Below are 11,695 nucleotides of genomic sequence, written 5' to 3' on the forward strand. Positions count from 1 at the left end.
TGAAAGGGAAGACAGTTCGCATGAACATCATGGTCGTCCAGGGACCCTTGGCATATAACTTACTCCTTGGACGAGACTATATATATTGCATGGAGGCAATAGTGTCCTCGCTCTTTAGAGTCATGTGTTTTCCGCACGAAGGAAGAATGGTCCAGCTAGTAGACCAACTTTCATTTCCAGGATCACGCATTGCAAATAGTCAAATACCATCCCTTAACGGTTTATTCACTCAAGGAATGCCACCGCCCCCGGTTCTACTTCCTAATGAATGCGAGTAATTCGGAAAGAAAGAACTGGGACCCAGGGGGCATGCACCCTGGCCTGCCTCGGGCAGAGAAAACCTTAGGTATAAAGTTAATTTCCGCAGAAGGATGGACTAGTCCGTACCCCGTCCGGCAGAGGAAGAGAGGGTTGTTCTAGGATAAAATACTTTTGTCAAAGTTATGTGAGCGAAGCGGTCGCTCCCTTTGTCTAAAGAAGTGGGCTCTCCTAAGGAGGGGGTCTATTTGTGGCAGCAAGAAGCCACCATCTTTGAATGTCAAGCCTCACCCATTAAAACAAGCGGTTTTGAAGGATAAGTAGGGGCAGTCTTCAAAGAAAGAGATGAAATTGCTGCAACAAGTAGTCACCATCCCTAGCAACCTAATGATAGACATCGCCGAAAAGAGAGTTTAGTTTGCGGCAGCAAACAAAACCATTTTTCGGATAATAAGTAAGAGATGGCAGAATCTTGAAATTATACTTTATACCTGGGGGCATGCAAACCTTTTGGAGTGCAAGCACCGGACGACTATTTATTTTTTTAAATTTTTAGGTCCTCCCTTTAAACCTGTAGGTCTAACCCGTTAAACTCGTAGGATTAGCCGTTTCTAGCTTGCATAAAGAAAGGGTGAAGGGCAAAAGTTAAAACCTGCCAATTTGGAGTAATTAGTGAGGTATCGCTCCTTAAATAATATTACCTCACCTAAAAGCATTCCTTGTATTAAGACTGGTAGAATCGAGCAGTTTTAGCAGTGTTCATGCTCGTTAAAAAATAAACGCAAGAATCGAGCAGTTTTTGTGGAGAAGTTCATGCTCGTTAAAAAATAAACGTAAATTGTGAGCAATCTTTCCCTAGCAGTTCAAGCTCATCCAGAAAAAATGAACCGGTAAACAACCTCGAGAAATGTAACCTTTGTAAGCCATATTAAAAGCCCTTGGTCGTGTTTTATATGCCATCACCTCCATCTGTTCATTTGGCCAATCGTTCACCTCCATATGTTTGTTTACCCATTTTGAGGAACAGCTGCGAAGAGTGATTTCACTTAGCCATCCTTGTGACACTGTTGTGATTGGAGAATTCCAACCTGTACCTGGAATCTGCTGCTATCCCTGTTCATCACTCGTTCCTCAAAAGACGAGTCTTCTTTGAGCTCTTTTCACTGACTCGTAAAATATGAAAAGTTTGCCGAGTTTTGGCCGTCCAGCTCGTTAAAGCGACCGGAAAGCTATCCCTCCTTTAGATTTTAATCTTTTTGGACCTGAGGGATTATTGCACAAAAAGATCGAGCGCTTGTTTTGTTCGGCTCGTTAAAGCAACCGAAAATTCATCCCTTCTGTATTGTTTTATACTTTTTCGGACTTAAGGGATTAGATGACGAAAAAGGAATCTTGGAGTTAACTTTTCGTACCTTTTCAGACTCTCTAAAAATGAAAAGGACCGAGTTTTCCTTGTCGTTAGACTCGTTAAAATGATTAAATAGCGACAAACTTGTCTTTAGACGAGAACGAGTTTCCCTATCGCTAGGCTCGTTAAAACATAGCGATGGGCTTGCCCGAAGGGCAGGTTATAGAACAAGCATATGTTATCCTCCTCAAGATTGACAAAAATAAAGAGGTACTGGTTAGCAATGACTGGGGAAAAATTGGGAGAACCTCACAGTATTAATGGTAGCAAGTCGCTCTTGAACATGACACTTTGTCCTCCGTACCGCATCGGGTTGGGTTGTTTCATTCACCGGTCGTAGAACCATGGTCCTCGCCACACCGTCCACAATTGGGGTAATGCTACCAATCCATCACATCAGTGTCGTTATATGTTCAAGAGATGTGGTTCTGTAAAGAGTCAACCCTGTTCCGCCCACTGCCATACATTATCCTTCATCCACTTCATGACCGCCACCCTGAATCATACATCACAGTTTGTTTTCACCTCATCATAATCACTAGCTCCGTTCCGTGTCACTGATGTGGGATTCATTAAGGCCCTCCTTTGACGGATCGCTCCTTGTCGACATCAGCTCATTATCCAAGGAGATGATCTAGGAACACCCCCCTCAGTACTTTGAAGCTTGCATGCCTCAATGGCAAGTTTCTCACTTCCGGCGACAGGTATACATCAATGACCTTCGACCAGAAGATTTTGCATGGTGGTCGACGCCAAGTCCTTTATTCCCACCATGTAGATTGTACTTCCGTACCTTGAGGGTCATCATCCTTATCGGTGATTCCTCTCGCGCTTGTTAACGGTTTACATTATTGACCGGTAATCAAGCGATGTCTTTCCATGTTCGACTTCAAGAAATTCACACATGGATCGACTTGTACATCGAGTGAAGATCGGAAGAGATTGAAGACCCCGGATCTAGTTTCATCCATCCAGGCTGCGATATATATTCAGGACATAAAGACATTTGATATGTACATCATTGCAGCAGATGATCATCGTTTTCAAAGGATGATAAATTCGGCAGAGAATTATCAGTCTAGCATCAGACGATCGTCTGTTCTATGTACCAAAATGTATTTATAAAGCTGAGCATGGGAATGCCCGCCTCAGATAGATCATGAAAAATGTATGAAAAATAATGTATTGTATTGTATCTTATTACAAGACACTTCTCAGTAGATCGAATGAACTTCGGATCCTCTCAATAAAGCATTTCACCCGATAAACGACCTCATACTTTAGGGGGCATCTGTTATAGACAATTTTGTGCCTTACAGCAACAAGCATGAATTGTCAATAATCCAAGGGATCCAAAGTTCCCTAAACATGATGTTCCTACCCCTAGAGGAACAAGGTCAGCAAACCAACAGCTCTCAGATCAGTTCTCCACCTGAAAACACTCAAAAACAAGCAATCCTGAAATCAAAGCAGGTGCTCCACTGGGTTTCTGCGCTGAAACACAACTGCTCCATGGTGTACCTGCGTTGCAAAGCAGGTAGAACAAAGCCCACCTGCGTTGGGCGAGTTTGGACATGTGGCACAGTGAGTCATTGCTTTGGAATCTTCCAAAAATGACACTTGGATCAGGTATTTCGCCTTGTGATGAGTCAGAGGCTTTGTTTCTCCAAGTGGAAGCAAGGTTCACCAAGTGGACTCAAGAACTGAAGATCAACTAAAGATTAACTGAAGAGAGAGAGGACACAAGGCAGCTACACATCAGTTGCAAGCTGACTCATCCTTTCTCAATTCATCTATATATTGAGCTCTCTCCTATGAGCTCAGGAGGCTGGAATTTTGTGCAAAGTAATGATATGCTGTTGGTTTCATTCTTGAGTTATTGGGTGATTGTTTGAGAGAGGTGAAGAAGAGCAATTCTTTCTGCTGGGAGGTGTTGCTGGGTTGGAGCCTGCAATGGTTGTAATACTCTCAGAACCTTTATTTCTTCATTAATAAAAGCTATTGAGGTTCTTCTATGTGCTTTTGTTCAATTATATATTGTGATGATTGCATGTTTGGTTTACACTAATCCATGAACCAGTTATGATTGCATGCCTCTTGTAGTTTCCCTCTTTGTCATTGTGCAGGATCTCATTGTAGCTGGGCGAGCAGAAGGACAAAGAGCTAGGAGCAAGTGGCCAAAGAGGAGAGTTTGGATTCGACATTAAGCGCAAGGCAACGGTTAGTGCTCTCTCCATCCTCTTTTGCTTTCATAAAGAAGTAAACCTTCAGTAGTTTGTTTTACAGTTGTTGCTAAGGAACTGTCACCCTTAGAGTGGGTTAGGGTCATCCGAGTCGGATACTTTTCCCTACAACATCAATATTACTATTAAATGGAAAGATGCAACTAGTGTGGTGCATTTACAACAATATATTGGTGGAGTTGTGCTTATCTTATATCAGGGATATTACACTATGATACATGAGTGCTTACAGATCTTGGTGAGAAAATAAGATTATCTACTTGATCAACCAAACCCCACATTGGGATCCAACATAGGCCAATGTGCAAGAGTGATTTCTAGAGATTTAGTTAGATATACCATTTGGGAAAAAAATATCATCATGATGTAAATATCTAGTGGGAGATGACTAGAGGGTTATGGCTAGACTATTTCCGATATGAAAATGACATTGAGTGGGATAGGATGTTAGGCCCTAGAGTTGGATGTTCCTTTAACTGAGGTTCACACCAAGGGTGATGCCTCGATTACATAATTTGTCATAAAGATATGAGAAGAAATGAGATAAAAATATGTTTTGTGAGATTGTACCAACAAGAGGTGTTAAAAAATGACACGCAAGGTTTACATTAAGCATGCATGAGCAACTTGGTGGAATTATTTATGTGGGTTAATCAGCAAATGACTTGGCTGATGATTGATGAGGAGGCCTAAGAAAACAAAATGAGGAGTAAAATGGACACCCCAAGACATGGACCAAAATTCCCCTAAATGAGTGACCAAGAAGAGGCTGAGGTAATAGAGCGAAAAGTTTGACTAAAGTGTGGACACCTTAGTGGAATAGTGATCGGTTGAGTTTCCAATGTAAGTGAGCCAAAATTTAACATCTAGATGAGTAAGCTAAATTTTAACATCCTCCAAGATGAATTTGACAAGATGTGTTGAAGGATCATAAGACACGATGAACCAAATAAATATTACAAGATAAGATAGGTAGACTGAGAGCATAGGAGAGTCAACTAGAACAAACCTTGGTGCTAAATGAAAAGAAAAAATCGGTGCCTGATGGAAGAAAATTAGAGTTCACTTATGAAACAATTATTAACCAAACTAATATGACCTATAAGATGAGCATAAATGAATCATACAAGGGAGGCATCATTCCATATAAGTATTTGCACAATGGATTTCCTTATTTTCTTTATGTTTTTGGTTTTAGGTTCTGGTTGAGCGAAGCCATTATCTCAAAATGTTTTTTTTTTTCTTAGCAACACTAAATACTTTATATTAATATGTACAGGTAAATCTTACATTCAAGAGGACTGGCTGCCCAGGGCCAACTGTGGCTCCTTGGGCAACTCTATCAGACTCAAAATGCTCTTGCACAGGGTTATATTTCCAGTCTTGACCAATACACCTGACACAGTAATGATCCCATATGATGCTAAAAAAGCCCACGCAGGGGCATCCTTCAAAAGACACATGACCCAGAAAGTCTATATAAGACGCGTACATGACCCAGAACAGAAAGACTTCAGTAGCCGTGAACATGACCCATAACAGAAAAGAAACAAGCTAAGACATAAGACATAAGACAGAAGACATAAGACATAAGACAAGAGGTGTGAACCAGATACCGACCGCGACCCCATACCAGTCCTGAAAATGCGAGGGAGTGCCGCTGGGGGTTACTCCTCTGGTTCTTCTTCTAGGATTCTGCACCAGCCTTGTCCCTCTGGGATTCCATCCCACATTTCCATGGGATCTTGCGCAGGGGCTGGCAGCTCTGGTTCTCGAGTTCGGGTGGGAGCTTGCTGAGGCCCCTACGCTGAATTTCCCTCTGCATTCGATGGCTCCCCCATTGGGCGCTTCCCTCTATCAACCTCTTGACTTTCCTCAGTAGGGAACCGTTGTAATCCTTCCTCACTCTCCTCAGGAATTTTGGTAAATAGTACTGAGATGTGGGCATTAATGCCGACGTTGTCCCTGGAGCTGCCCAGGGTGAAGATAACTGAGCCGAATGCTAGGAGCCTAGGCGCACCTTCACTGGAGCCGCCGGCCTCCATAAACTGACTAGCTTGAACAGGGGAAGCTCCCACTCTTCGGTGACAATAGCAGCAGTAGCAGTGATGGTGAACATCCGCTGCAGGGGAACGGGAGGAATTACCACGCCCTGAGCTCCTTCCTCTTCTGCAAGGCATCCTCCCTCGCACCATGCTGTCCACGGCGTCCTTAACTTGCTCCAGAGCAGATGAGGGCCTGCTGTCTCCGCGTTCCTTCCCAAATAATTGTTGCCCCCAAATTGGCTCGAGACAGAGCTCAATTGAACATAGGCAAGAACCAGGAATAACCAGCAAAGAGCAAGCCTCGCCCAAGCTCTTAACAACAGTATCGCAGCTTTTCTCACGGATCTGGGCAGTTTCCACGTCACACTGAGCTCCACACGCCAACATCCCCACATTCTTAAACCCATCAACATTCCTTTGAAACTCGCCCGCATTGAATGCGTTCTGCGGACTCTCCATCGCTCCCAGCGCCTTCATTAAGGCTACTACTATGCGTTTTCCGGCTTGGAGTGTTGGCGGCGAGAGGCATTAAAGACCTCCAGTCTTCACGTGGCAGCCCGTGCTGGGCATGTGGCTCTCCCTGAGCTGGCGATATGACACCCGCATCCGGGGCGACAGCCTCTTCTTGGATCAAGCTTTCACATTCCTGAAGTTGTTGCCTGTTGGGAATGATGTTTGTGCTTCCAAAAACCAGGGGTAGATCAGTCTCTACTCCAATGTTGGCGAGGAGGTCCGCGATTTTGTTGCCTTCCCTTTTAGTGTGTACGAATGAGATGGCTCTAGTATTACTGAGCTTTTGTGCTATGTCATTTAACCTTGCTTCTAGCCTCCAACTGGGTGCTACTTTCCTTGCTTGCGAGCCATTCTGAATACGGGTGGCCATGTTGATAAGTATCTGGGAGTCACCTTCTACGATCAGGGGTTGGAGGTTGAGATTCCAGGCCTACTGAAGGCCTTGCCAAAGCCCTTCCAACTCTGCTGAGTTATTGGTATCCCACCCTATGTTCCCAAAGTAGATTTGCATAGGAGTGCCTTCATGATTCCTGAATATGCCTCCGAATCCAGTAGCTCCTAGATTGCCTTTGGAAGCCCCATCGAAATTCAGCTTGTATGAGTTTTTGGGGGGGGCTTTCCAATGGCAGATGTTCTTGCTGTCCCTGTTAGGATGCCATCCATTATGTGCCGACCTTCCACGTACCCTGACTGTTCCTTTGAGATGAGTGCAGGAAGGAGAGGTTTGAGACGATTTGCTATGACTTTTGATATAACTTTATAAATGACATTGCATAATGCAATAGGCCTGAATTTATCAGGGGTGATGGAATCCTCCTCTTTGGGGATGAGAGTGATGAAGGTGGAGTTGAGAGAGGGAAGAAGCCAACGCGTTGCTCTGGATTCTTGAACAATCTGCCAGACTTCCTCCTTTAACATGTCCCAGAAAGAGTGAAAGAAAGTGGTTGTAAATCTGTCTGGTCCCGGGGCTTTGCCTTCTTTGAGCTATGTCATAGCTTCATCCACTTCCTGGGGACTAATAGGGTGCATTAGGAGTTCATTTTGTTCCTCTGTAATGATCTTTGGAATGTTGCTGGTGATTTTGCTAATGGCTTGTCGCCTGTCTTCACTTTGCTCTTGATGGACCTTTTGAAAGTGATTGAGGAGTTCTTCTTCAATTTCCTCATGAGTTTCTACCTTTGCCCCTGATTGGTTTTGGATGAAGGGTATATTGTTATGCATTCTTTGTTGAACTGTAGTTCTATGGAAGAATTTGGTGTTACACTCACCCTCTTTCAGCCATCTGACCCTTGACTTTTGCTTCCAATAGATTTCTTCCTGCTTCCTTCTATCCTCCAGTTGATTATGGATGAGACACTCCTGCTCCAGAGTGGCTTCCGTGTGCCCCTCCGTAATGATCTTCTGGTGAAGAATCTCCAGGTCTTGAGTAAGCTTTTGCTTCTCCTCAAAGATATTTCCAAAGGTTTCCCTGTTCCATCTTTTCAGATGGCTTTTAAGAAATCTTAATTTTTGCTGGAATTGATACATTTTCGCTCCTTCTGGGGGGATGAACGAGGCCCAGGTTGTCTTGACAAAGTCCTTAAAAGTGGGATGCGTGAGCCAAAATCCTTCAAATCGGAAGGGTCTTTTGGTTAAGTTGCCTGGTCTTTGCCATTGAAGAGCTATTGGCCAATGGTCCGATCCAGTATGAGCAAGAATGGCTGCTGAGATGTCTCCTCCTAAGTGGACCGCATTGTCTGAGAGGAGGAAGCGATCCAGTTTGGAGGCGATTTGGTACTTGCCTGCCCTGCGATTGTTCCATGTAAAGGTGCCATTGCAGAACGACATGTCTATAAGAGATGTCGATTGGATGAAATCCTTGAAGCGATTGACTTCAGGCTCCATTCTCCTTCTTCCTCCTAGCTTCTCTTCAGTTTTGGTTATCATGTTGAAATCTCCTGCAACGATCCAGAGTGGGAACCTTCTGCTGTTGCTTAGAGCTTCAATCGTGTCAAGGAGTGCCACCTTACTTCCTGTGTCTTGTGGGAAGTAAACATTTGATAGGTTGCCACGAATATTGGTCCCTAGAATGTGGAAGGTCGCCTGTATCAGATGGTGCGCTGCATGAAAGTCTGATAGGAAGACCACTTGGGTATTCCATGCTATAGCCAGCCCTCCCGAGGCTCCAGAGGCGTCTACCGCTACTGAACGATATCTGGGCCAGGCTTTTGAAAGAATGCTGCCTAGCGTAGTACTTTTACACTTAGTCTCCTGGAGAAAGCACATTTGTGGCTTTTCCTTTTATATCATGTTTTTTAACATCCTGAGTTTTCCGGGGCTGTTTAGCCCTCTTATATTCCAAGATACCAGCTTCATGTTTAACCGTTGACAGAGGGCTTGTAGTAATTTGTCAACTTAGCATATCTGCCTGAGTCTACCAGGATTTTCCCAATCTCTATCGTTCTTTGCAGATCTGTCTTTCTTCCTCTTTTTTTCGTATCATTTGGGCGCAAATTTCCATCCCATTGGCTGCCTGGTTGTATCCCAAGTTGGTTCTGATGGTAGGCTCGGGAAATGACCACCTCGAGTTTATTGAGTTGGAGCTCTAGGATTGTATCGTAAGCTTTCTTTTTGCAAGCCAGCTCCAATTCTAAGAGATCTAAGCCATGCAGATCTATACTCTCTGGCTCTTCATCCATTATTTTCACTTGATCGTTGTCTTCGATGTTGTTCTCTGGATTCTGGGGAAGGTCAGCTTTACAATCTACTTCCATTTCTTTGAGATTCTCAGCAGTTTATTTCTGATCCCTTTGAAGGATAGTAGGGCTGATGATAGGGGCGGCGGATTTGGGAGGGGGATTTGAAGAAGGGGGCGGAGAAGAGGAAGACGGGTGATCAGGGATGGCGTCGTTAATGGAAGGGATATCCTCCGAGGATTGGCCAAGAATATCGAAGTTGTTCTTGGTTACTGGACCATGAGATTTGTTGGGCTGGGATTTGAACCCATTATGGGGTTTTTTGTGAGAGCGCTTCCTGCTTGGGACTTTAGTGAAGCCGTCCTGGGCAGGGGAATCAGAAGAGTCAGGTTAACTATTTTGGATATTTTGAGGGCAATCCCTAAAGAGATGACCTAGGGTATGACATTTTCCCCTGTTCAGGATCTCTCTGTCCACTGAACCAAAAATGACTTGTTGCGCAGGATCTTGCTGCGACGGGGAGGGCTCTGACGCCCCCCCCAGGGACTGGGCCATTGCGTAGCCCTAATGTGCTGCAGATCTGGAGCACTGCAGCTACCTGCTCGCTCTCTGAGAAGAATTTGCTTGGTGAGCTGTCGGCGTCGTTGAAGGATCGCTCAGAACCCTAGCAGAGCTCTCTCCAGCATTTTACCATCCTTGATTCATTGTCTCAAAATGTTAATGTACATATACTTTTCTAATAAAAGTAGAAATTTAAAGGACCCCTTCCATTGAAATTTTGCATTCTTACGATAATAATGTGATATTACATAGGTTATTAATGATTTTTGTGGACATAAGATGATGTGCCACTCCGAAACCTCTCCCCTAATTCACCCATGCAAGAATCTCTCGCCCATTAGTTAATCCCACCAACCTCCCCATTACATCAACAATCTCCATCTCTCTCCTCTAGTCAATTACTATCCTCCTATCCATCATTTACTTTAGTGAGAAAACCATGTAAGGGTGTATAGTTATTAATATATAACTATAATCTTATGTTTTTTCTTAATGAATTTCTTTCCCCACCACCTTAAAATCAATGTATCTAGTGCAAGGAATCAAATATGAATAGAAATCATCATCTCATGGTCCACGAACCATGGCTAGGTCTATCAAGCTGACATTACATTACAAAAACGAGGGAAGACAACCCTGTGACTCTATTATAACTTCGCGCTATGCACCCTTAATTAGTAGAGCTTTTACAAAAGACTTGCTCAAAACTTGGGTTTTAAGCCCCCAAAACATGCCTTGGGGGGATTCCATGCCCAACAAGCCCCCAACACAAACATCATGAATCGCCCTCGAGTCACTCTGTTGGTGCAAGGATCTTCATGCAGAGCCCCTCCAACTTTCTCCGAACTATTACAAGGTCAGCAATGCATTGAGCAGCTACTTGCTGGATCTCTTGTATGCATTATTCCGACACCATAGTGTCAGAACTGAATCCTTGCATTTGTTCCTGTGTTCCCTGCATCTGTGCAAGCTTGCCTTCGATTGCTATTGTGATGGTGAAGGCCTCATCAATCCAAGGCTGAACATGCACCTTTAGGACTGCTTCTTTGTGCCATGCCATGTCCACTTGTTCTTTTAGCGCTTTGGCCTGTTGCATCCCCGCGAGCCTCTGAGTGAGGGCCACCATCTGCGTAGTTCCTTTGACGTTGTCATACTGCTTCTGGAGTTCTTGCACCTCTGTTTCTTAGTGCTGGATGTTGGGGTCCTCCTGCAAATTTTTGAGGACCTCAAATGACTCCTCCAACATTCTGGTGCAATCTGTCATTGCATTACTGATCTCATCCAGTCCCACTATAATAGTGTTTGTGTGATTCTCTCTTACTTCTGGAGGGGTGGACGGTTGCGCCTTTAACCACAGCTCTGCGATCTGAAGGTTCAGATCTAGCTAAACCTTTGTCATTTCGTTTCGCTCCTCGCGCAACCCTGCTATTAGCTTGTGGATGCACGCCTCTACTGGTGTGTCTGTTGGGATGGCTATCTCAGGGACGCTTTGACAAGATTCGCCCAATACCTGTACCAGTTGCCAATTATACAACACCATTTCATCGCATTGCAAGTTCAATTGTTCCATGTTGATTTTCTGCTCGATTAGTACTTGCAGCACACGAATCTCCCTAGCCCAAAATTCTGCAATAATCCCATCTTGCAAAATGTACAATGTCTCCTACGAGAGTGCAACCATGTTGATTCCAGTACACTTTAGGGCACTAATCGTAGGCTTGTCAGCCTCATTTGTTCTCACCAGTGCCCCTTCCGATAGCACTAAGGTATTGGTCACTCGAGCACGCAACATCTGCTCTGCTGCAGTTGTCCTGACTGTGAGGCTAGTTGAAAGTGTACCAGCCTAAGGGGTGTGCACCTGCAGCTCTTGCAGTTGTGATATGAGGGTCCCCAACACAATTTGGTTCTCCTGCACAAAATTTTGGAGGGCCTCAAAGGTGACATCGCGCACCGTCTCGTCGATGTCATGCAAATCACCATCGGTAAGGGTGA

At 44.4% G+C, this 11,695-nt stretch overlaps 1 protein-coding gene across 1 annotated transcript; it reads right to left on the reverse strand.

Annotated features, from left to right (window-relative positions):
- Nucleotides 1-7,451: 7,451 nt before the first annotated feature.
- LOC149219123 (uncharacterized) lies at nucleotides 7,452-8,732 on the reverse strand. Its single transcript, XM_089386708.1, has one exon. It carries the CDS (start codon nucleotides 8,730-8,732, stop codon nucleotides 7,452-7,454), a length of 1,281 nt encoding a protein of 426 aa, XP_089242834.1.
- Nucleotides 8,733-11,695: the final 2,963 nt, after the last annotated feature.

The sequence above is a fragment of the Pinus tabuliformis genome, chromosome Q (genome assembly GCF_031772625.1).
Source record: "Pinus tabuliformis cultivar Carrire ecotype Pingquan chromosome Q, CPIR1, whole genome shotgun sequence".
Lineage (NCBI taxonomy): Eukaryota > Viridiplantae > Streptophyta > Pinopsida > Pinales > Pinaceae > Pinus > Pinus tabuliformis.